General features: G+C 51.3%; 1 protein-coding gene across 7 annotated transcripts; it reads right to left on the minus strand.

Moving 5' to 3' along the window:
• GFPT1 (glutamine--fructose-6-phosphate transaminase 1) lies at positions 1-24458 on the minus strand. Of its 7 annotated transcripts, none has more exons than XM_058820032.1 (20): positions 24392-24458; positions 21297-21404; positions 20624-20731; positions 19321-19446; positions 18668-18726; positions 18317-18451; positions 17400-17461; positions 16678-16757; positions 16128-16181; positions 14182-14287; positions 12921-13084; positions 12124-12219; positions 11734-11831; positions 11162-11282; positions 10835-10992; positions 8891-9005; positions 8548-8675; positions 8198-8365; positions 7359-7520; positions 1-513 (listed from the first exon to the last, which is right to left on the minus strand). In XM_058820032.1, the coding sequence occupies exons 1-20, from the start codon at positions 24396-24398 to the stop codon at positions 484-486; spliced, it is 2085 nt and encodes a 694-aa protein (XP_058676015.1). In that variant the 5' UTR covers positions 24399-24458; the 3' UTR covers positions 1-483. The 7 variants fall into 7 exon arrangements, with proteins under 7 accessions (XP_058676015.1, XP_058676017.1, XP_058676014.1 ...); XM_058820031.1 differs by lacking the exon at positions 1-513 and adding an exon at positions 3184-6340; XM_058820034.1 differs by lacking the exon at positions 16128-16181 and having other exon boundaries at positions 3-513.
• Positions 24459-24911: the final 453 nt, after the last annotated feature.

Here is a 24911-nt window from a genome sequence, read left to right on the forward strand (position 1 = left end):
ACGGTGCCCTCTGGGGGTGTCACCTCCCCATTCGTGCCACCTCCAATTTGTGTCACCTGCCATTTGTGTCACCTCCCCATTTGTGTCACCTCCCCAGGGTGGCTCTGGGCTTTGTTCAGTGCTCAGCACTCACATTTAGGGGGCTGGGGAGCAAACACTGGGGGCTCGGGGGGCCCTGGGATGGTGTCACCTTTGGGACAGTGCCACCATTTGGGGTGGCATCACCTCGGTGCCAGTGTCACCCCTGGGATGGTGTCACTCTGGGGATGGTGTTACCTTGGGAATGGTGTCACCCTTGGGATAATGCCAACCTTGGGGTGGCATCACCTTGGTGCCAATGTCACCCAGGCAGGTGTCACATCAGGGCAGGTGTCACCCCAGGGCCGGTGTCACCCCGGGGCTGGTGCCACCCCCAGGCAGTGTCACATCAGAGCAGAGCCCGCTCACCCCTGGCTCTGCTCTCTCTCCTCAGCAGCTCCGGGCTCAGTCTCGGGAGGCAGCGATGCGATCCACCTGCAAAAGGGACCGTGAAACACCAACTGCACCCACAAAGGGACCTTGAAACACTAAATCCACCTGCTAAAGGGACAGGCGGCCCTAAAAGCAACAGCTCCACCTTCCAGGGCTGGAAATCCAGGGGTGGAAATCCAGGGTTCTGCCACCCTGCAGAAATGAACCCATGAGAAATGGGGTGGATTTCCAAGGGTGGAAATCCAGAGATGGAAATCCAGGGGTGGAATTCCAGAGATGGAAATCCAGGGCTGGAAATCCAGGGGTGGAATTCCAGAGATGGAAATCCAGGGGTGGAAATCCAGGAGTGGAAATCCAGGGGTGGAATTCCAGAGATGGAAATCCAGGGGTGAAGTTCCAGAGGTGGAAATCCAGGGCTGGAATTCCAGAGATGGAAATCCAGGGCTGGAATTCCAGGGGTGGAAATCCAGGGGTGGAATTGCAGGGATGGAAATCCAGGGGTGGAAATCCAGGGCTGGAATTCCAGGGGTGGAAATCCAGGGATGGAATTCCAGAGATGGAATTCCAGATATGGAAATCCAGGGGTGGAATTCCAGAGATGGAAATCCAGGGGTGGAAATCCAGGGGTGGAATTGCAGACATGGAATTGCAGAGATGGAAATCCAGGGGTGGAAATCCAGAGGTGGAAATCCAGGGGTGGAAATCCAGGGGTGGAATTGCAGAGATGGAAATCCAGGGCTGGAAATCCAGGGGTGGAAATCCAGAGGTGGAAATCCAGGAGTGGAGTTCCAGAGGTGGAAATCCAGGGCTGGAAATCCAGGGGTGGAAATCCAGAGGTGGAAGTCCAGGTCTGCAATTCCAGAGGTGGAAATCCAGGGCTGGAAATCCAGGGGTGGAATTCCAGGGTTCTGCCACCCTGCAGAAATGAACCCATGAGGAATGGGGTGGATTTCCAAGGGTGGAATTCCAGAGATGGAAATCCAGGAGTGGAAATCCAGGGGTGGAAATCCAGGGCTGGAATTGCAGAGATGGAAATCCCGGGCTGGAAATCCAGGAGTGGAAATCCAGGGCTGGAAATCCAGGTGTGGAATTCCAGACATGGAATTCCAGACATGGAAATCCAAGGGTGGAATTCCAGAGATGGAAATCCAGGGCTGGAAATCCAGGGCTGGAAATCCAGGGCTGGAAATCCAGGTGTGGAATTCCAGACATGGAATTCCAGACATGGAAATCCAAGGGTGGAATTCCAGAGATGGAAATCCAGGGCTGGAAATCCAGGGCTGGAAATCCAGGACTGGAAATCCAGGTGTGGAATTCCAGACATGGAATTCCAGACATGGAAATCCAAGGGTGGAATTCTAGAGGTGGAAATCCAGAGCTGGAAATCCAGGGGTGGAGTTCCAGAGATGGAATTCCTGGGGTGGAATTGCAGAAATGGAAATCCAAGGGTGGAATTGCAGAGATGGAAATCCAGAGGTGAAAATCCAGGGCTGGAAATCCAGGTGTGGAATTCCAGAGGTGGAAATCCAGGGGTGGAAATCCAGGTGTGGAATTCCAGACATGGAAATCCAGAGGTGGAAATCCAGGGGTGGAATTCCAGAGGTGGAATTGCAGAGGTGGAAATCCAGGGGTGGAAATCCAGGTGTGGAATTCCAGACATGGAAATCCAGAGCTGGAAATCCAGGGCTGGAATTCCAGAGGTGGAATTGCAGAGATGGGAATCCAGGGGTGGAATTGCAGAGATGGAAATCCAGGGCTGGAAATCCAGGGCTGGAAATCCAGGGGTGGAAAGCCAGGGGTGGAAATCCAGGGGTGGAAATCCAGGAGTGGAAATCCAGGGGTGGAAATCCAGGGGTGGAAATCCAGGGGTGGAATTGCAGAGATGGAAATCCAGGGCTGGAAATCCAGGGGTGGAAATCCAGGAGTGGAAATCCAGGGCTGGAACTCCAGGGCTGGAATTCCAGGGGTGGAATTGCAGAGATGGGAATCCAGAGGTGGAAATCCAGGGGTGGAAATCCAGGGCTGGAAATCCAGGGGTGGAATTCCAGACATGGAAATCCAGGGCTGGAATTCCAGGGGTGGAATTGCAGAGATGGAAATCCAGGGGTGGAACTCCAGGGCTCTGTCACCCTGGCGCTCCCTGACCACGGCACCCGGCTGTGTTTCAGCCCTGAGCCCCTGCCCTGCCCTGCCCCTCGGGCTCCAGCCCAGCCTCACCCAGCCAGGAGCTGTGGGATGTGGGTGACACTCACTGGGCACGGCCAGGGACGGGCTCTGCTGTCCCCGTGATCATTAAATAATAATTCAGTGAGAATCATGGTAGGTGAAACACGAGAAATGAAATGCTGAACCTGACCCACAACAGCCCCACTGCTCAGCCCTGAGCTTTTCTGCTCTGTCCCCCCAGCCCTGAACCTCCCCAGGGGTCACCTCTGTCCTCAGTGCATTCAACTAAAGACCAGCAGTTCCATTTGGTTAATGTAGGGCACTTGATTTTATTCAAAGGGTGAGATACAAAAACAGTAAGCAAAGAGACAAAACCCAAATGATAATAAACACTACAGACAGAATAAAAGACATCTCCTAGAGCACACGACAAACACAGTCTGGTCCCACAGCCCCAGCCAGCTGGATATGTACAGCACAGAATCTACAAGGGAAAAATGTGGGTTTGCCACTCAAATCTCTATTTACAGAAACTGAATTGAAGGCAAATAAAGTTTTCTTTTCTTTTTTTTTTCCTTTTTTTTTTTTTTTTTTTTTTTGCCAACCCAAATACTTCTGTTTCTTCTTCTTCCTGTCCTGGTGAGGAGGAGGGACTCCATGCTTTGAGGCAGTTTGGTACATTCAGGCAGGATCTAAAATCAGCCACAGCTAAACACTGACCTGCTACTTGAGCTATTTAATTTCATCCTCTCCCTCCATCCACCCAACTGTGGGTGCCTGCAGTGCAATGAGCAGAGCAGAGCTCCCAAATCAGCCCAGCTGGTGTCAAAATTATCCCATCATTAATGATTTTACTGCACTAAAACTCCCTGCCCTTTGTCTTGTTGCTTAAATAAAATTATAATCTTCACTTGCGTGAGACCTCGGTGGCTTGGAAACTGAATGTTTGGAATCCAAAATCAGGATCAAACTGGCTGTTCAAGTGCAGAGAAACTGGATTTTTATTACCTTCCTAGAGAGGCAGGGATGACTGCAGAGGGCAGATTTCATTTAAAAGGGAGGCTGGGGAGGAGCCTTCCTCACCAGAGTCTGCATTTCTGTCATTCCTCTGCTGTTCTGGCTCTCTCAGCAGCTTTTGGGGCAGCAGGAGATGCCCTGCCCAGCCCCAGGCACTGATGGGCTCTGCACAGAAAATCTGGGGAAGAAAAAACTGCCCAGAGCCCTTCTGCATCACAGCCAGGGGGGAAAAATACCCAAAAAAACCTTTCTGGCTGCAGCAAATTCCATGTGCAGCTTAACTGGAGTGTGGAAGCGGGGTGAGAACTGCTGGGCAGAAAGGTGGGCTGAGCTTTGGGGAATCTGCTGAGCTTTGGGGAATTAAAGCCTCCTCACACCAGAATAATCTGTGACAGCAAAGGGCTCTGCAGGTTTGTGTTTACCTGTGGCTCAATTTTAGAGACAGCACTACTGAATGTTTCAACCCCTCAGCGAGGCAGGAGAGGATTTCACTGGCTCAGTAAGCAAAACATTCATTTGGGAGAGCAGAAGGCTGACTGGCTGTCAATAAATACCACGAGACATCCTACAAGTCTTTTCCTAAGGGGAAGAGGAGCATCATCCATCGTTCAGAGATGCAACAGGGGGGCAGAATGAGGTAAGGAAAGGCAGAGAGAGTCCTTTGTGCATTCCCACTGCACCACCACCACCACCAACAACGGGGTGTGACAGGGAAATCCCTCAGAGAGCTCAGCACAACCACGCTGGACACTCCCAACTCGGATCTTTGGTCCCCTTGGCTCTCCCCAAGGTGCCACAGCCTGCACCGAAACTCCTGCACTAAAATTCTCCAGGGCTGGCTGCCCCAATGCTCTGTGCCAGGGGGACAGAAAAGGGCCCCCCATCGTCCCCCTCGTGGGGGTTTTAATGAGTGTTTATTAATTAATATTAATATGTAATTAATATTAATTAACAGGCACCGTTCTGAGAGCAAAGGATGGGGCACTGCACATCCCTGGGCCAGGGGGAACCCAGCCTGGACCCAGCCCTGCAGGGCTTTGGGAGGAGGAAGAGGAGGAGGAAGAGGGGGAAGATGGGGAGCTCTCTGCCACTGTGAGCACTGCACAATTTGTTTTCCCCTGCACTGAAGGGCACAGCTGTGGCAGGGCAGGGCCTCACACACACGGAGCTTTTGCTGACCCAAAATGCAGCAATTTCCACTTTTTGCTCTCAAGCAGACGCTGGCAGCACGGTGTGCTCACAAACCAACAGTGGGACAGGTTAATAAACACAGGCTCTGGCTCTGAGGGGCTTTTGCAGGCACTCAGCATTTCATTTCATCAATTGAAATTCATCTGGGCACTGAACTGAACTGAAGAGTCCCTGGGGGTTTATAAAACACAGAATTCCAGAGAATCTTTGGGAACAGCCCCTGTGCCAGGGGAACTGGGCACTGCCCATTTGCTAAAGCCATTTCTCAGGGCAGTAAATCACCTGGAACACCCCCAGCACTGTTTTACACCTTGTGGCACGGTCTGACAGTGCCTGTGGAGAGCCAATTCAAATCCCAGCTAAGGGGGAGGAAATTCACCTTTGCACATGAGGAAACACAGAATAACTGCCCTTTGGTGACTCTGGAAAGTCAGGTTTTCGGTCCTGAAGGGGTATTTGCTGTGCCATTCTGAGTATTTGCTGCGGCATTTTGAGTATTATTTTCTGTGGCATTTTTGATTCCCTTCAAGCCTGTCATGGACATATTACCAAGGTAATTTCTTTAGGTAATTCCTTAATTACCAAGGCAATTTTCAAAGGTTATTTCTGTCGTGTTTATGGAGCCTTTTTATGCCCTTCAGGTGTGTTGAAGTCACAGAGCTGGGTCACCCCAGGTGTGTCACATCCAGATGTGTTACATCCAGGTGTGTCACACAGCTGGGACACTCAGAACTGTCACATCCAGGTGTGTCACACTCAGATCTGTCACACCCAGGTGCCACACCCAGGCGTGCTCCCAGTCCCAGGGGAAACCCTCAGCACAGCACAAGCTCCCCTTGCTTTAACAGCCCCAAGCAGCAGCAGCAGCAGCAGCAGCAGCTCAGAGCCAGCCCTGCCACCCCTGTGCCCCCAGCCCTGGCCCTGCTGGGTCCCCCTGGCCACAGGATTGTCACCTGCCCTGGGTTTGGCCTGGATTAAACCCCTCTGGAGCAGCAGGGCCTTACCCAGGCTGTGCTGAATCCCCTCCTGCTCCTGGGGCAGAGCTCAGCCCAAGGTTTGCCTGCACTGGTGAAATTCCTGCTCCAGCTGTGTGTCCTGCTGTCCTGCTGTCTCACAGGACACTGAGGATCCCTGCAGAGCTCCCCCAGCAGTGCCTGGGCTCAGCCAGAGTAACCCCTCACCTACAGCACTCTGCAATCTTTAGGAAAACCATTGAACATCTTTCATGGAAGCCTATTGATCAAAACAAAATACCAACCCCAGAGCTATTGATGGAGCACGTGGAATCAACTGGACAATCACTAATGCAATGGAATTGTGGTGATCTTGTACACAAACAGCGGTTTACCAAAATAAGATTTACCTAGGGGGCTTTAAAATCGAGTTATTTTGGTACCAAAAAAAGTCTTTTCATTTAATTCCCCTTTGCCCCTATGAGTCAGATGATCTTTCACTCTACAGTTACGGACTTGGCCAGATTTCTTGGAAAATCAACCTGCAGAGAGGGAGGAGAAAGAACAGGCTGGTGAGAATTTACACACTTGCTTTGTTTGTTTGTTTGTTTGTTTGTGCAGAGCTCTGTAACCTGTGGAACTGCTCTGCCTTCCAACTGAAAACAATCCAACACATTTTCCCCTTCATTTCCTACCAATCAGTGCAGGGAATAAAGCTCCACAGCCCTGATTGCTGCAGCCCCTGGGCCAGAGCTGAACATGGTCACACCCAGCCCTGCAGCAGCCCCAGCTGGCACAGACATGTTTCATGAAAATCCTTTCCTTAGGATTTTTTCCTCCTGAGAAGCTGAGAAGCCTCAGGAACAAAATGCAAACATTGATTTTCTGCTGCTGTGGAATGCAACAGGTGCATCTGTGATTGGTCTCATGTGGTTGTTTCTAATTAATGGCCAATCACAGTCAGCTGGCTCGGACAGAGAGTCTGAGCCACAAACCTTTGTTGTCATTCTTTCTTTCTTTTTCTATTCTTAGCTAGCCTTCTGATGAGATCCTTTCTTTTATTCTTTTAGTATAATTTTAATATAATATATATAATAAAATATATATTATATAATAAAATATATATTATATATTATAATAAAATAGATAAAATATATAATAAAATATATTATTAATAAAATATAATATATAGTAATATATAATATATGTAATTAATATATAATATATGTTATTATTATATATTATATTATATTATATTATATTATATTATATTATATTATATTTATACTATTTTGTGATATATATTATACATAATAATTATTATATATATTATATTATTATACATACTATTTATATTTTAATGATAATATATACCACTCCTGAAACATGGAGTCAACATTCTCATCCCTTCCCTCATCCTGGGACTCCTGTGAACGTGGTCACACCCAGCCCTGCAGCAGCCGTGCAGCATCCGCAGCCTTGCAGCACCCCCCAGCCCCGCAGCAGCCCCGCAGCAGCCTTGCAGCCCCCCTGCAGCCCCCGGGAGGGTGCAGCACTCACGTCGTAGCCGCGCAGCACGGCCAGGTGGAAGGCCAGCAGCTGCAGGGGGATGACGCTCAGGATGCCCTGCAGGCAATCCACCGAGTGGGGCACTTTGATCGTCCTCTTGTTGTTCTTGATGGTCTCGATGTCCTCCTTGTCGCAGATCACCACGGGCCGGCCCTGCAACACAGGGCAGGGGCTGGCGGGGAGCACATCTGGGGGGTTCTTCCCCAAAGGGAAGCACATCTGGGGGGTTCTACCCCAAGGGAAGCACATCTGGGGGGTTCTACCCCAAGGGAAGCACATCTGGGGGCTTCTTCCCCAAAGGGAAGCACATCTGGGGGGTTCTTCCCCAAAGGGAAGCACATCTGGAGAGTTTCCCCAAAGGGAAGCACATCTGGGGGGTTCTCCCCCGAAGGGAAGCACATCTGGAGGGTTCTACCCCAAAGGGAAGCACATCTGGGGGGTTCTACCCCAAGGGAAGCACATCTGGGGGGTTCTTCCCCAAAGGGAAGCACATCTGGGGGGTTCTTCCCTGCCAGCGGCAAAATCTACTGCTTAACTGAGAACCAAACAGCTTCACATTGAACCAAATTTAGAACCAAATTTAGAACCAATGGGACTTAATTTAGAGCCAAACAGCTCCACGTGCCCTGGGGGGTATTTAAGGGTTAAACAGAGCATGCCAGGCTTCTGCAATTGCTGCAAGGGCTGCTGTGAGATGCCCAGAGCACCCAGGTGGGCAGTGACACCCAGGTGAGCAGCTTCTGTTAAAAGCAGCCCTGCAGACACCCAGGTCAGCAGTTCCTGCCAGGAGCAGCCCCTCTGGAGCCCTGCAGACCCCTCCCAGCCCTCACCTGCCGCGCAATGACCTGCTGCAGGGCGTTCTGGCACTTGGCATAGGTGTGGTCTCTCATGATGATCATGATCACAGGCATCAGCTTGTCCACCAGGGCCAGGGGCCCGTGCTTCAGCTCCCCAGCCAGGATCCCCTCCGAGTGCATGTAGGTGATTTCTTTGATTTTCTGCAGGGGGCAAAGGATTCATTTACACTTTGAGCCACCTTGTCGTGGTTTTTAACCAGCTCTGTGGATTCTTTAATCCCAGAACCTCACCAAGGCTCCCTCCCCAGCTGCACCTGGAGCCGGGTGTGGTGCACAGAGGTCTGAAATGTGGCTCTGTGAATTCTTTAATCCCAGAACCTTACCAAGGCTCCCTCCAGACACGTGGCATAGTGGTAGCCCCGTCCCATGATGAGCACAGACTTCTGGTGGTACAGCTCCGTGGCCAGCTTCTGGATCTCATCATCCATGCTCAGCACCTCCTTGATCAGGTCTGCAGGGGAGGGAAAGCCCAGCCTGAGTGTGCTCACACCCCAGTGACCCCCACAGCCAGCAGGGACTGTAAAACCCCGGGCTCAGAGCTGGACTGGACAGCTTGGTGGCCTGGGGACACCTGAGGGGACGTGGCCGTGAGGAATTGTGACAGCTCTGACACCCTCCCTTTGCCCAGACCCAGCCCAGCTGAGCTCCCCCTGCCCCAGGCCCTACCTGGCAGCCCCTTGAGCCCCCTCATGATCTCCTTGCGCCGCTCCTGCATGGAGATCCTGTCGTCACACATCATCAGGGCAAACATCACCAGGGACACGAACTGGCTGGTGTAGGCCTGCAGGGGACACGGGAGGTCACTGCTGCACCACACACGGCAGATCTCAGCCCAGATTTTGATCTCCAAGTGGCAGCTTTGGCTCCCAGAAACGGACCTGGGCTCACCAGGCAGGGCTCACCAGTGATCCCCTCACACCCCAGGGGATTCGGACACAACAACCAAGGTTTTATATTCCATATCCCCTGATTTTCTATTCCGTATCCCCTGACTTTATACTCCACATCCCCTGATTTTATATTCCATATCTCCTGATTTTGTATTCTACAACCCCTGCTGACTGCCAAGTCCTGCTTTGTGACCAGCTCTGGAGGCTGGAATGGCTCTGAAGGAACCAGAGAAGCTCTGGAATGGCTCTGAAGGAACCAAGACAAGCTCTGGAGGCTGGGATGGCTCTGGTGGAACCCAGAAAAGCTCTGGAGGCTCTGAAGGAACCCAGGAAAGCTCTGGAGGCTCTGAAGGAGCCCAGACAATCTGCATTTGTTCAGCCTGCTGGGGATTGGAGCTCTCTGCTGGCACAGCACCCAACGTGCCCGGGCTGCTCAGAATATTCTCCAAAGGAAGTTCTGGGCCACCTCAGGGCAGAAACTTCGCAGGTTGTGATTTCCTCTGTGCACAGCTTTGGTGCCTCCCCACATGGCCAGAGGAAAAATGAAAAACGCCATTTCTGTCCAGGCTGAAAACAACAGGACAAACAGCTCCTTCAAGAGTTTCTCGTAAGAGACTCATGAATTTTCCATGATCAAATTCCCCCATGAACTGTTAAACCCAAATGTGGTTTTTGGCTGTATTTATGTAACAGATTGACATCATCTCGCCTCTAAATTTAACTGAGCCAAAGCAGACTTCAGCATGCAGGAGCACTTCACCCAAACGAAAGGCAGCAAAGTGAGTTCTCTCATGCTGCCTCTCCCCCAGCCAGAACAATCCTGTTAGCTGGACACAAACACTGGGGTTCTGTAAAAAACATTTTCCCCATTCGTTAAAGGGACAGTTTTAATATCCCATTTTCTTTGGAAAAGCACAGCCAGTGAGGGAGCTACATGCAGACAAAGTTTCCTTTATCTTATCTAAAAAAATAAAAATAAATAAAATTTTTTTAAAAAGGGAAATGAAATAAATTAAAATAAATTAAAATATAAAATATAATAAAAATTAAAAGTAAAACAAAAACAACTAAAAATAAAACAACTAAAAATAAAAAATAAATAAAATAAAATAATTTTTAAAAATAAAAAATATTAAAACAAAATAAAAATAAAATTTAAATTTAAATTTAAAAATAGAATTAAATAAAACAAATTAAAATCAAATCAAAAATAAAATAAAAAATAAAATAAAACAATTAAAAAATAAAATATAAAATAAAATAATAAAATACAAAATAAAAATAGAATTAAATAAAACAAATTAAAATAAAATCAAATAAAAATAAAAATAAGATCAAATAAAAATAGAACCTAAAATAAAATAAAAATAATAAACTCAATTTTAAATTAAAAATATTAAAATAAAATAAAATTAACAAAAATAAAATAAAAATATAATTTCAACATTTAAAAATAAATAAAATATTAAAATAAAATATTAAAATAAAATAAAAATTTAAAATGAAATAATGACATAAAATAAAATAATGACATAAAATAAAAGAATGATATAAAATAAAAGAATTATATGAAATAAAAGAATTATATGAAATAAAAGAATTATATAAAATAAAATAAAATAAAATAAAATAAAATAAAATAAAATAAAATAAAATAAAATAAAATAAAATAAAATAAAATAAACAACCCAAACGCAGCCCAGGCCGTGGGGCTCCCCACCTTGGTGCTGGCCACGCCGATCTCAGGGCCCGCGTTGATGTGCACCCCGCAGTCGGTCTCGCGGGAGATGGAGCTGCCCACGGTGTTGGTGATGCCCACGGTCAGGGCTCCCCTCTCCTTGCAGTACCTCAGGCACATCAGCGTGTCTGCAGTCTCCCCTGGGACACGGGGACATGGAGGCCTTTCAATAAATCCCTCCTTTAACTCAGCTCTGGGTCACCTTGCCAGGGCACCAAGAGCACCCGCCCAGTCCCCCAGGGAGGCACCAAAGTGTGCCCTGTGCCCCCCCCGGGGCAGGGCAGGGCAGGGCAGGGGGCGCAGGGGTACCTGACTGGCTGAGGAAGAAGCAGACATCGTCCCTGAACACGGGCGTGTTCCTGTCCAGGAAGTCACTGGCCAGCTCCACCATGACAGGCAGCTCCGTCAGCTCCTCCAGCACCTGCCGGGTCTGCACGGGAGGGGCAGGGAGGCAGGGGTTATTACATCACGGTTATAAAAGCACAAAAAAGCCTTCTAGCTGCCACACACGCTGGAAAATATTACTGTTAAACTCCATGTGACAATTAGTGCTGGACCAGACTTTAATTACTCACATTGCCCACACTGCAGTCACCACCAACCCCTGGGAGAAGCAACCTTGCCTTGGCACCACCACCAGCTTTATATTTAATAAAAATTCACCTGGGCAGGGAGGTATGGGGGTAAAACTCATTGGCCTGTGGGGCCAACTCCTCCCTCAAATGGAGATTTCTCTAAGTCAGTCTCACAGGTTACATAACCCTGCACATAAATTATGTAATGCTGGGTGTCCTGAGTGTGTCCCAGCCTGAAGAACCCAAATCCCCACCTACAGCCAGGCCCTGCTGGACCCCACCTGGCCCCTGCAGCCCCGCACTCACTGCCACTCCTGCGTGGTAGCTGGTGCCACAGGCGATGAGGATCAGGCGCCGACACCTCTGGATCTCCTTGATGTGATCCTTGAGCCCCCCCAGGTTCACTGTGGGCAAGAGCAGAGAGCCCAGTCAGGGTGAGCAGGGAGGAGAGGCTCCCAAAACCACTGGTGCTAACAGAGTGTCACCATCTCCATCACCAAATGTGCAAAAACCCATCAGAAATGGGACCTTGCCAGCAGCACATGCAATTCTGGAGGCACTGTGCCACAGATTTCATTTCACATGGGATTCTGGAGGCACTGGACACAGATTTCATCCCATCCCAGCAAGATTTCCACCCCTCCCTCCCCTGCACCCACTGTGGACACTCAGTGAGGGAGGCTCCAGCTCAATTACCTGTGTAGTCATCAAAGTTGACCCTTCCTCTCATGGTATTAACAACAGACTCTGGCTGCTCAAATATTTCCTTCTGCATGAACGAGCTGAAGTTACCTATGAAGAAAGATAGAAAACAAATTAGAACACTTTACCTCCTGGTAACTCAAATTTTAAATTACTTCCTGCTAGTTGCCATTTGTCCTGTGTACGTAGAGAAAAGCTTGGACCAGCCAAAGATCATTAAACTGATTTTCTGCCAAAACACCAGCTCATGGTGAGAGCTTGATTCCAGCTTCTGGGAGGTGTCAGTGAAGGGCAGATCCAGACTGGCAACTTGGTGAGGGATCAGTCTGGGTTAAAAACCAGAAGGCTCCAAGCAGGAAAAAAGCAAAATCCTCAGCCCCACAACTCTCCTCATAAGGTGTCAATGACTAGAGGGGAAGTCCCATGACATGTGAGAACTTTTTTCCCCATGAGGATGCTCCAGGCACCACACCAGGCTGCGGCACCTCCAGAGGTGCTCCAGACCCGAGCAGAGCCTGTCCCCGCTCGGGGCAGGGGTGGCACAGGGTGACTGCAGCCCCAAGCTGAGGATTTTACCTTCAAGCTGGAGGCAAAATCCTCATCCCCACAACTCTAGACTAGAGGGGAAGTCCCATGACACGTGAGGATTTTTTCCCCAGCACCACACCAGGCTGCGGCACCTCCAGAGGTGCTCCAGACCGGAGCAGAGCCTGTCCCCGCTCGGGGCAGGGGTGGCCCAGGGTGACTGCAGCCCCAGTCAGGCAGGGAGGCGGGCAGGGAGCAGCTCTCACCCTTCATGATCTGCTGCAGCTCCATCTGCAGGGTCTGCACGGCCCGGCCCGGGTGGTCGCCGGCCGTGCGCTTGACGCGGTGGATGGACAGACGGCCGTCCACCACGGCCGCCACGTCGTCGTCCTCCAGGAAGATCACGCGGTTGGTGTGCTCGATGACGGCGCTGTGGGGACACGGGGACATCACGGCCGGGCTCAGCACATCCCTCTGGGGCTGCCCAAACCCTGCCAGGGGCCCGGAGAGCCTGGCACAGAGCCCTGTGACTTTGATTTTAACCCATGTTAAAAATTACCAACCTTACACGAAGAATTACAACCACGACAGTTTAAGTAGAATGACAGTGAATTTATCACGGGGTGAAAAACAGAATTTGGGGGGTTTTTAGAATGGGAATTCAGGAGGCAAAATACAGCAATCTGGGCATGTCCAGCCTTTCTCCTTCTTGTTCTTGGCCTCCATCTCTTGCTGTGATGGTGGCACTTACAGATTGGTTTGGAGTAGAAGCTCACTGTCTGACGGAGGTGATGGGTATTGGGAAGTAATTGTAAATATTGTACATGTAGTTTTTAATATAAAAAGATAACACTGCCCCAGAGGCAGGCAGAGTGCCTCAGTTTGTCCTGCTGAATGGACCTCAGCTGGACAGGAGAAAGAATTTTATAGATAATTACACTATACTATTCAGATATATAATATACTATATTATATAGTACACAATGTATACTCTATTCTATTATACTATTAAGATATTATTATACTATATTACATAGTATATATAATATGCTATCTTATACTATACTATTCAGATATCTATTATACTATATTATATATATACTCTATTATACTATACTATTAAGATATCTATTATACTATATTATATAGTATATAATATATACTCTATTATACTATACTATTAAGATATATAACATTTATACTATATTATAATAGTATATTGATGATGGTGCAGAGATCCCTGGAGAATCAACACAATTCTCCTCATAATTAGCACCTGGCCTGCTGATTTAGGTCAGGACTCCCTCAGGTTTCCGATCCCTGGGAAATCTTAATCAGAAATGAGCCTCAAGAATGGTAACGCTCTATTCCAAGGCCAGTGCTCATTATTTTAACAGCAGCTCTGTTTTGATTAGTATTTGTAAAGTAATTTGCAAAGTAATTCACACAGAAAACCCCAGCCTCCCCATCCCTTGTTCCTTTAAACAGGACATTTCCACCCACACCAGAGGAGCAGGAAAACCCTACCTGGCATCAGAAGCAAAGTAATACTCCACAGCTTTCTCCTCCACGGGGAAGAGGCAGGTGGTGCTGTCCACTCGGGACAGGTTGCAGCTCCCCTTCTTGTCCTTCCCTAGGAGACAGGAGGCTCAGGGGCTGCCCAGGTGACAGCCCTGGGCACAGGTGACACCAGCAGAGCCCCCAAAGCACGGTACCAACATGAAGCACTATTTTCACATTTGCCTGCACAGCAAAAGGGGCAGCAGCACTTGGGCCCATCCTCAGCTGGCTTGCAAGAGTTTGATTGCTTTTTAATAAGTCTGCAAGTGTGTTACTGGTGTGTCTGAAATGTAGAGCGAAGTATCAGGAGAAAATCCAAATTAATGTTTTGTGTGGCTCCACGGGCAGAGAATTCAAGGTGCTTTATGAGCAGCCACATTTCCCCATTAAACCTGCCCTGTTATCATTTTAAGTTTCCTCTCTGGAATGGAGCAGCACTGCTCCTTCTCTCTCTGTTACCCTCAGCACTGGGGGAACTCTTTGTGTGCCCACCCTGAGCACCACAGGTGGAACCCAAAGCCATTTCTGTCTGCCTGATCTCAGTGTCAGACACAGCTCAGGAAGCCCAGGATGACGAGCTCAGCCTTGCTCCTGCACAGCAAACACAGGCACCTCACCTGCTCAGGAAACCACCCCTGCGCTCATCAGGGCACGCAGGACTGAGAGCCAGCTTGGGGAAAATCTGTGCTCAAAGTTCAGCCTTTCACCAGGGATCCTTCCTGGAGTACTCTGGAAATTCCCAACACTGTCTCCTCCTCCTCCTCCTCCTCACTGCTGCTCGGTGCTGAAGCTCATCAGGGATGCAGATGAGGCACCCAACACCTACTGCTCAGCACCAGCCTCCAGCAGAACTGTTTGCCAGTCATTGTGCAGGGTATGGGGAGGGAGGGGGTGGATTAATCAGCTTATCTCCCAAAATGGGACCATTGCTGAAGAGCAGCACCACTGGAGTTCCTCCATTCTATATTTATTGCACAACCCTGGTGCTGTTTCACCTACCAGACACTGATCTGATTCAGTGATGCAAGCAGAGCTCGTGGTGCTCTGGCTCCCACTTCTGCAGGTGAAAATGTGAGGGAAAAATACTGCTTTCATGTTGTTATTCAGTGAGGAAGAACCATTCAGAGCCTCCCAGCTCAGTTATCAAGTCAGTAAATGAGGAGAACAGCACCTTTGCTGCTGAGCTGAGGCAGGACAGGCTGATTTGGTGCTGAGAAGGGACAGAGCAGAGCTGCCAGTGGCCACTCCCCACCAGAAACACCCAGACCTGATCAGAACATGCAAATTTGGGCTCTCAAAATAGAGCATTCCCTGCATTGCCTTCCTTATGTGGCACTGCTTTCCTGCACGAGGGATTCTGCAGGTGCAGGCACATCCTCCCCTGCCAGAAAAGGCTCTCCTGCCTCAGATGTGAGCTGGGCTGGCTTTAAAGCCCTTCAGGACAGTGACAGATGGTTCCCCTGATAGATAAATGCACAGGGGAAGGCAGGCCCAGCTCAGACTCTCACCATGCCTGGGGCAGGACAGGGCTCTGACCACCCAAACCACACCAGGAATTTTGGGCAGTGCTTGCAGCAGCCTCCTGCTTTAGTGGGGTTTGTTTTTAAGGCAATTCACTGTTTCCTTCTGCAGCCAGAGCTGCAGGAACACTCAGGACAAGCTGCACTGTCATCAGTTTTTGCACATATGCTGAGCATTATGTCCCAGTGCTGGAAGTGGGATGGGTGGATTTTCCTGCGTGCTGCTCGCGGTGTTTCTGATCAAGAAGGAATTTTGATTTTCCCACATGTTTCACTGCATGGAAAGCAACAGCCACATATTAAAAAGACAATGCATATTTATGATTCCTTTCCTAAGGAGCTGGAGGATTTGTCTGAAATTTTAAGTGTTAGCTTTTTGTCTCTGGTGGGCACCTTCCTCCATTTTTATGGATATTCCATCAAAAGAATGATCCATAGATTGTACAGCTGGAAGTGCAATTGGAAAAAAAAAAAAAAAAAACAAACAAACCAAATTTGAGCTATTCAATAAAAAACCACAGTGTTACACAAATAGATTAATGTTATTGCTAATCAGCCAAAAGGCAGAGCTGCTGGGACTGGCTCTTGCAGCAGGACAGGAGCAGGTCCTGGGGATGTGCTCTGTGGACTGGGGTTAGGGTTGGGTTTAGGGTCAGGTTTAGGGTCAGATTTAGGGCTGCCCCACTCACCTGTCCTGTACAGGATGGGGATGTGGGTTAGGATTAGGGTTGGGGTTTAGGGTCAGGTTTGGGGTTCAGCTGCCCCACTCACCTGTCCTGTACAGGATGGGGATGTGGGTTAGGATTAGGATTTAGGGTCAGGTTTGGGGTTCAGCTGTCCCCACTCACCTGTCCTGTACAGGATGGGGATGTGCTCTGTGGATTGGGGTTAGGGTTGGGTTTAGGGTCAGGTTTAGGGTCAGATTTAGGGCTGCCCCACTCACCTGTCCTGTAGAGGATGGGGATGTGGTCTGTGGACAGCTTGTGCTCGCTGCGCACGCCGATGAGCAGGGGGCTGCCTCTCCTGCAGGGACACAGGGACAGCTCAGCCCTGGGGACACCCTCACGGCCCCCCCAGGCCTTGTGCCCCCCTCAGCTGCAGGGGGGCACAGCCAGAGCCCCCAGAGCAGCTGCTGCAAACACTGCTGAAACCATCCCGGGATGAAGAACACGAGGATGGGAGGAACCTGGATCAGGGATGGAGAAACTCCCCCAGAGTCAGGGCAGCCCTGAGCAGGGACTGCCCTCACTGCACACACCCACACACAGCTTTTGGCACTGCTGTTGAAAAGTGGGACAGAACCCCTGCACACGAGGCTGGCCCACATTCCAGGCCAAGAGGAGGAACTGTCCAAGTGCTGCCACAGGGGCAAGCACAAAGGAAAAGGTAAAACCATCTCCTTTCAGATCATCCCCAGAGGATGCCAAAGCAAAGCTGCTCCAGAGCAGGTGTGCTACAGCTGGTCACCAAGACATTTCCAAAACATTTCTGGGAGCTTTCTGTTATGACAGTTGGAAAACAAGAGAAAGGACATGAAAAACAACAACCACCTTCTCCCCAGCACATACAGTGTGATGAGAATGATCTCCACTCTGTCTTAACTTGGGGGTACAGAAACAAGCACCAGGCAGGGGGCAAGGATGTTCCTTCCCACGGCACACTCACCTGGTACCGACTGCCTGCCCAGGGTAATGAACACTCTTGAACACAAGGGCAAAAGCCCCTTCCTGCAACAAGAAACACAAATTTCAGCTGAGGCTCAGGCACTGTTTCAGTGTTCCCAGCACAGAAACTGCTCCTGTGTTTCTGTGGACACACCCAAGAGGTTTCAGAGATGTTTCCAGAACTGCCTGCAGGCTCCAGCCTCCCCTATGCTGGAAGGATTTCCCTCCCCTGAGCCTGGCAGTGCATCCTCAGCCACTGAAGGAGCCTCAGACTGCCCTGGCTACCCCAGGGGCTCCTGCTCTAGCTCAGGGTGCAGTCAGGGGACCTGCAGAGGCAAAGATCTGCCAAAAGCAGCCCCAGAAGGGAGGTGCCACAACCCTCCAGCAACAGGAGTTCCTGGCAGGTGACCCAGGGGGGAACTGTGCTGGGTCCTGCTCCTGCACACAGGCAGGGAGGGAGGCACAGCAGCTCCCAGCAGGGGTCAGCAGCAACCCTGGGCTGATGGAGCTTGGGAAGGACTGGGAGCAGCACAGACTGTCCCAGGATTTCTGGAGCTCTGGGAAGGATTGGGAGCAGCACAGACTGTCCCAGGTTGGGGTTTTGGGAAGGACTGGGAGCAGCACAGACTCTCCCAGGATTTCTGGAGCTCTGGGAAGGATTGGGAGCAGCACAGACTGTCCCAGGTTGGGGTTTTGGGAAGGACTGGGAGCAGCACAGACTCTCCCAGGATTTCTGGAGCTCTGGGAAGGATTGGGAGCAGCACAGACTGTCCCAGGTTGGGGTTTTGGGAAGGATTGGAAGCAGAACAACTCTCCCTCCCCACTCCCACCAGCCCGGCCGTGCTGCAGCAGCCCCGGGGTGCAGGGGGTGTTTCTGGCCTGTGTGCCCCTGTGCCCAGTGCCCCCAGTGTTAGTTACCAGCTGCTGGATGACCCTCTCCACCAGCGTGGAGAAGCTGATGTCGTCGCTGTCGCGGTTGTCGTACATGTACTTGACCAGCTTGACGATGCTCTCCGTGTCCGTCTCCGACTCGAACTCGTAGCCCTTGCTCTCCTGCAGGGACAGCTCCTGTGGCTCTGCAGCCCCTGCCTCCCCTCCTTCCCCTGCTTTGCTCTTACTACTCTCTGCCCTTCACCTTGCCTTTAACTTCTTCTTCCTTTTGTCTCACGCTTTTCCATTTCTCTGCTCCTGCCTTCCTCCCTCACCTTTCCTTTTCCTTCCCTTCTCCCTTTCCTTTCCTTCCCCCTTCCCTTCCCTGGGGTCACTCACCAGGAACTTCTGCAGGTCCTTGTAGTTGGTGATGATGCCGTTGTGGATGACAATGAACTCTGGGGACACAGGAAAGGCCCTGCTCAGCCCCAGCCTGCCAGCAGCTCTCCTGGGACACCCGGGGCCAGCAGCGACCCCAGGAGGAGCTGCAGAGGATCCCAGGACCCCAGAACCCCCAGCAGCCCCCCCGGAGCAGGCACAGCCCCCCAGGACCCCCAGGAGCAGGCATAGCCCCCCAGGACCCCCAGCAGCCCCCCAGGAGCAGCCCCAGACCGTTGTTCCTGTCAGAGCGCTGCGGGTGGCTGTTCACCGGTTTGGGCTCCCCGTGCATGGCCCAGCAGCCCCCCAGGAGCAGGCACAGCCCCCCAGGACCCCCAGCAGCCCCCCAGGACCCCCAGCAGCCCCCCAGGATCAGGCACAGCCCCCCAGGACCCCCAGCAGCCCCCCAGGACCCCCAGCAGCCCCCCAGGACCCCCAGCAGCCCCCCAGGAGCAGCCCCAGACCGTTGTTCCTGTCGGAGCGCTGCGGGTGGCTGTTCACCGGTTTGGGCTCCCCGTGCGTGGCCCAGCAGCCCCCCAGGAGCAGGCACAGCCCCCCAGGACCCCCAGCAGCCCCCCAGGACCCCCAGCAGCCCCCCAGGAGCAGCCCCAGACCGTTGTTCCTGTCGGAGCGCTGCGGGTGGCTGTTCACCGGTTTGGGCTCCCCGTGCGTGGCCCAGCGCGTGTGGGCGATGCCCAGGTGCACGTCGAACTCGATGTCCAGGTCCATGTCCTGCTGCTCTGCACAACAAAGGTTCATCCTGAGGGGCTGTCCGTGCCCTGGGAGCCTCAGCAGGACCCGGGGGATGCAGGACAGCAACGCTGGCAGGGCCAGCAAACCCCACAGGACACAAATCAGGATGGAAAAGGCCTTTGGGATCATCAAACACCAACCAAAAGCTCAGGGGGTTTGAGGGACACACACAGAAAACATTCCTTGCATTCCTCACTGTGCCAGAACCAAAAGCAGCCCCTAAGGGAGAAGCCCAGCCTGGGCTGCTCCTTGCCCTCCTGTCACCTGCACACCCCCATGGTTATTCAGGCATCCCTAACCCCTGTCTCTTCAAAGCTACCAAGAGCATCAATGTTTCTTTGGGAAAAATTATTTCTTGGGGAAAAGTACTCCTCTTACTCCACGAGTGTTTCCACAATCTCTTTTAAACTGTGTATCCTGATGTTTTCTTTCATGCTTTCTTTTCAAATCTCCCTTGAGGAATGCTCTGTCCATCCCCTGTTTCTGTACCACACACCCCACCTCATCTGGGCTTTCTGGCTCCTGGTTTACACTGAGATTACACTGATTTTACACAGAGATTACACTGATTTTACACTGACTCACCTCCCCCCTGGGACACTCAGCACTCTGTGCCCCAGGTGAACACAAGAACGGGTTAAAAAGACTCCAATTTCACCAACACAGCAGCTTCTGAATGTGAAGCTGAGAAGAAAAGATCTCCCCACCCTCAGACAGCCTCTATTCACCTCCCAACACCTTCGTGCATCTCTGCACTGAGCTCAGATTTAATGAATTAAGGTTTAAATAAAGGGCAGAAAGAGATTCCTACAGGGAACAGGGGGAGGTTGCTACAGGTTTCTCCTTCTGCCCAAGCTCTAGGTGTGGATAATTATCTCCTGCTAATTCCTCAATCCCCAGCTCAAGGAACTTTTTGGTTGCTCATTTTGGAGTTTTTCCTGTTTCCCACGATGGATTTCAGGTCTGTTTTGCTTTAGTAAGATGCAAATCATTTATCTTGGAAAAACCAGGATTTCTCTGTGACTTCACACCAATAGCCAGAGGATCACCAGGCTCTTCACAGCTCAACCCTGAGCATTGACACCTCTGGAAATTCGTGTTTGTGGCTAAAACAGGGGATATTCAAACCAAAAACGAGGGAAAGGAGGAAAGGGAGACACTTACTGTGAACCTCTTCATCCAGAGCCTTCACCTTCCCCGTCTGCTTGATAATGTGGATTTTGCCAGCATTGGCCTCCCAGTCTTTGTCATTTCCTCCATCCAGTCCCACACCTGAACCACCCCGTGGGACATGGAGAAAGAGTTAGCACAGTATTAATAATAACGTCATATGATTACTGTAATAATATTACAGTATTACTAATACTGCAATAACTTCTGCACATGGAGAAAGAGTGCAGAGGTTTTTGTATTTTCAGGTTTTTCAGTATTTTCTGTCAAAAAATTCTGCCCTTTTTGATTCCTCCTGAGCCCTTTCTCCAAGAGCTGGCCTGCCACATAAAGGCAAGAAACCCTTTAGATTAGAACTAAGATTAGATTAGAACTAAGCTTTCGCTTTGCATCGTGTCGGTATTTTTAAAACCATTGGGAAACAAAAGAAAAACAAAACAACCCCAAAAAACCCCAAACAGACAAAAAAAAAAAAAAAAGCCCAAACACAAACATCAAGAATGCTTACAGAAATCTGTATATTGAAGTTAATCCGAATCTCTGACCACGGGCACATCCAGTTTGTGTCCCAGCTTTCCTCAGCAGCAGAGGGTGGCAGAAAGCACTCCCAGCACGCCAGGAAAAGCCCCCAGAGCCCCCCAGAAGCCCCAGCAGAGCCCAGGGGTACCTGCAGAGTCGTAGCCCCGGTACTCCAGGCGCTGCAGCCCCTTGATGAGCGTCTCCAGGATCTCCCTCCTGGTCCGGGGCACATGGTAGTTCAGGTAAGCAAAGATGCCTGGGGGGGAGAGGAGGGTCAGTGCCACCAGAACCCAGCTCAGGTGGGCACCGGTGCCACCCCATGGGCACCAGTGCCACCCCATGGGCTCTGTGTGGGCACCAGTGCCACCCCATGGGCACCATTCCCACCCCTGGCACACCTCTGGAACTGGGAAAGGAGCACTGGGACAGCTCTGAACTGGGAAAGGAGCACTGAAACAGCTCTGGAATTGGGAAAGGAGCACTGGGACACCTCTGGAACTGGGAAAGGAGCACTGGGACACCTCTGGAACTGGGAAAGGAGCACTGGGACACCTCTGGAACTGGGAAAGGAGCACTGGGACAGCTCTGAACTGGGAAAGGAGCACTGGGACACCTCTGGAACTGGGCATGGAGCACACAGGACTTTGCATGTGTGGACTGGAAAGAGCAGCCCAAAGCATGTCAGCTCATCAGGCAGCTCTTGAACCACACTGAGATGCACAGAAATAAGTTCTCTCCAGTGAAATCCCTTGAACAATATAATTTAGAATGTAAAGCATTTCCTTTCTTGCTGGTTTGCCTTAAACACCTCACCTGGGGAACCACCAGAACAGGCATTCAGCTGTTCTGACACTCAGCTCTCTCACTGATTTTTAACACTCAGGTACAAATCCTATGTAAAGAATTCCCTATAAAGAGTAGGTCATTTTAACAGAATAACATTCCCAACAAATGGGCATTATTGATTTCTACAGCTGACAGCCACAATACTACTTCTGAGAACTTTATCTTCCTCATGAACTTTTTTGGAGCTCAGGTTCCCCAATTTCACATTCCCAGGCAAACGAAATGCCTTTACCCCTCAAAGGTAAATGACTGAGATACTTGAAGGAATTGCTTCTTGCAATCCTTTCCCTACAAAAGCAGAAAAGCCCTCAGGCTGGCTTTACTCCCAAATTCCTTTTCCTATTACTGTTGGCTCATTTCCATAGACCTTGTTATCAGTACATCCACCAGGCAACTCCAAGGCATCCTTCATCCCAAAACTGCTGCTCAGCCCTGCTGGAGGACCTCCTGGAGTCCCAAAATGTCCCTTTTTCTGCCCTTTTGCTGCTACTCCTGACCCGAATTCTGCTGTCCCACAAATTCTACCATCCCTGACCCCAATTCTACCACCCCAGACCCAGACCTGAACTCTGCCATCCCCTTTGCTCATTAAATCCAGCCATGGCAGATGACAGGTTTACTGATTTACAGAACAGCCCTGGAAAAACCAGTTTCCTGAAGTGTCTCGCAGATGCCATTGAACTCTCAGAGCAAAGCACACCCAGCTCACACCTGGCCAGGTGCTCACACTGCAGGTGTGTGACACACAGCCAAGGACAAAGCCAGCTTTTCTGTGTTAGAAACAAACCCCAGCACACCCAAACAGTGCCCACAGCAGGCACCAAGACACTTGGAGGCTCCTTTCCTTCACCTGTCCAGCAGCACCAGCCCATCAGATTTTTAAGGTCACAAACCTGAAGATGAGGCTGAAAACACTGCACTGATAACTCCAGTCTGGAGGCTGGAATCCCTTCAGTGTCACAGACTGAGAAATCTGAGAATTCAGGTAACAACAGCACCATTGTCACATTTATCTCTTTTAAAACCCATCTTAACCTTTCTGTGTGAATGGGATAAAACTCTGAAGGCAGGATAAAGCCAGGTTTGTCCATCCCCAGCCACAATTCCATGACAGAAATGTTGTGTTTGAGCCCTGCAGCTGCCTGGGAAATCAGGATCCAGGATACAACCCAGAGCAACCCTCAGAGACAATAATCCCCGGTGCTTTTCTCACTCTTCCCATAAAATGTGTCAATATCCAGGAAGAACTTCACTTGTATCCAAAAGTGGGGAAACGTCTCAAATCCCGAGCACAGCTGGGGAACTGCCCGGCGCTTCACGGCAGAAAAGACAAAGAGCAGAATGTAAATATTGCACATTTCAAAGGCCAAACCTCAAATACAGCAAGCACGAGGCACCAAAACCACCCCTATTCTTGCAGCAGACTATTTATAATAATAATTATTCTTTCTATTCTTAGCTTTGCTCCGCTTTGTACTTTCAAACACGAATTAACACGGTGTTAAATACGAGCTGAGGTATGAGCCTCTGACTGATTCTCCACAGCTTGACAGCTTGAAGGCAACGCCGGTTCCATCCCACAAAAACAATGAGAGAAATGGCAACTTGCACATTAAGTGTAAAACGCACAGTCCCGCTGAGAGCATAATTTTGCACACAAAAATGCAGGGAAGGGAAAAAAGAAAAAAGAAGGTAGAGTGGACAGAAAATAGGGAAATTCCAAGAGAGTGCTGTTGCATAAATTTCCATGGAAAACCAGGAAGGGATAGGAGAAGGATAAATGACATTCCTGTGCGTGAGGGATGGGCAGGGTGGCTGCACTGCCATGGGGAGCGGAGTGGAAGGAGAGGAGAACCAGAACCAGAACCAGAACCAGAACCAGGACCAGGACCAGGACCAGGACCAGGACCAGACCGGCCCCGGCTCGGGCCGAGCTCGGGCACGGTCCGGCACAGCCGGGCCAGGCCAGACTCCTCCGTGCCACACCGGGCCGGCCCGGACCGGCCTGCGGAGCGCAAATTACCGGAGCAGCAACGCCTAAAACCACCCCCGGCACCGGGTGGGAGCGGCGCCCCCGAGAGCAGCGGAGCCGCGGCTGGAGCGGCCCCGGAGCGCCCCTTCCCCGGGCCGGCCCTGCCCGCCGGAATCCCCCCGGTGTCCCCGGGCACAGCGGCCCTTTGTCCCCACGCTCCGCCGGCAATCGGCCCTTTAAACCCCCGGCGCGGAGCGAGCCGCCCGCCGCACTCGGGATAACGGGGCCGGGCCGCGCTCCCCTCAGCCGGGCCGGCCGTGCCCGCGTCCCCGCCCGGCCGCGGCCTCAGCGCGCCCGCCCCGGCGGCTCCTCCCGCCGTGCCGGGGCCGGGCCGGGCCCCGCGGCGCCCCCGGGCCGGTGCTCACCGCACATGGTGCGTCCCGGTCCGCAGCCGCGCTGTCTGTGCCGCCGGGGCCGCGCCCCTCGCGCCAGGCCCGGCGAAGGCCCCGGCCCGCCCCGCCCCGGCCGCGCCCGCCATTGGCCGCGCCGCCCGCCCGCCCCGGGACGTGGCAGCCGCTGCCGGGGCCGCGTCCGCCGCGGGGGCCGGGCGGGGCCGGGGGTGGAAACAGCGCCGGCACACGGGGATGGGCCCGCTCCCCGAGAGACACGGTGATCCCCAGCCCCCTGAGCGGGGGGGAGAGCGTTCCCGGAGCCTTCCCGCTAATTCCCAGCCCCACACCGGGGGTGCTCGTTCCCAGAACCCTTCCCGGTGTTTCCCAGCCCCCAGACCGGGGTACCCCCTTTTCCCAGTCCCTTCCCGGTGTTTCCCAGCCCCCAGACCAGTGTGTCCCCGTTCCCAGACCCTTCCCGGTGTTTCCCAGCCCCGGACAGCGGACGGGAGCCGTTCCCCCCGGTAATTCCCACTGGCGCCAGGCAGGAGCGGCA

Source organism: Ammospiza caudacuta, chromosome 26 (assembly GCF_027887145.1).
Source record: "Ammospiza caudacuta isolate bAmmCau1 chromosome 26, bAmmCau1.pri, whole genome shotgun sequence".
Lineage (NCBI taxonomy): Eukaryota > Metazoa > Chordata > Aves > Passeriformes > Passerellidae > Ammospiza > Ammospiza caudacuta.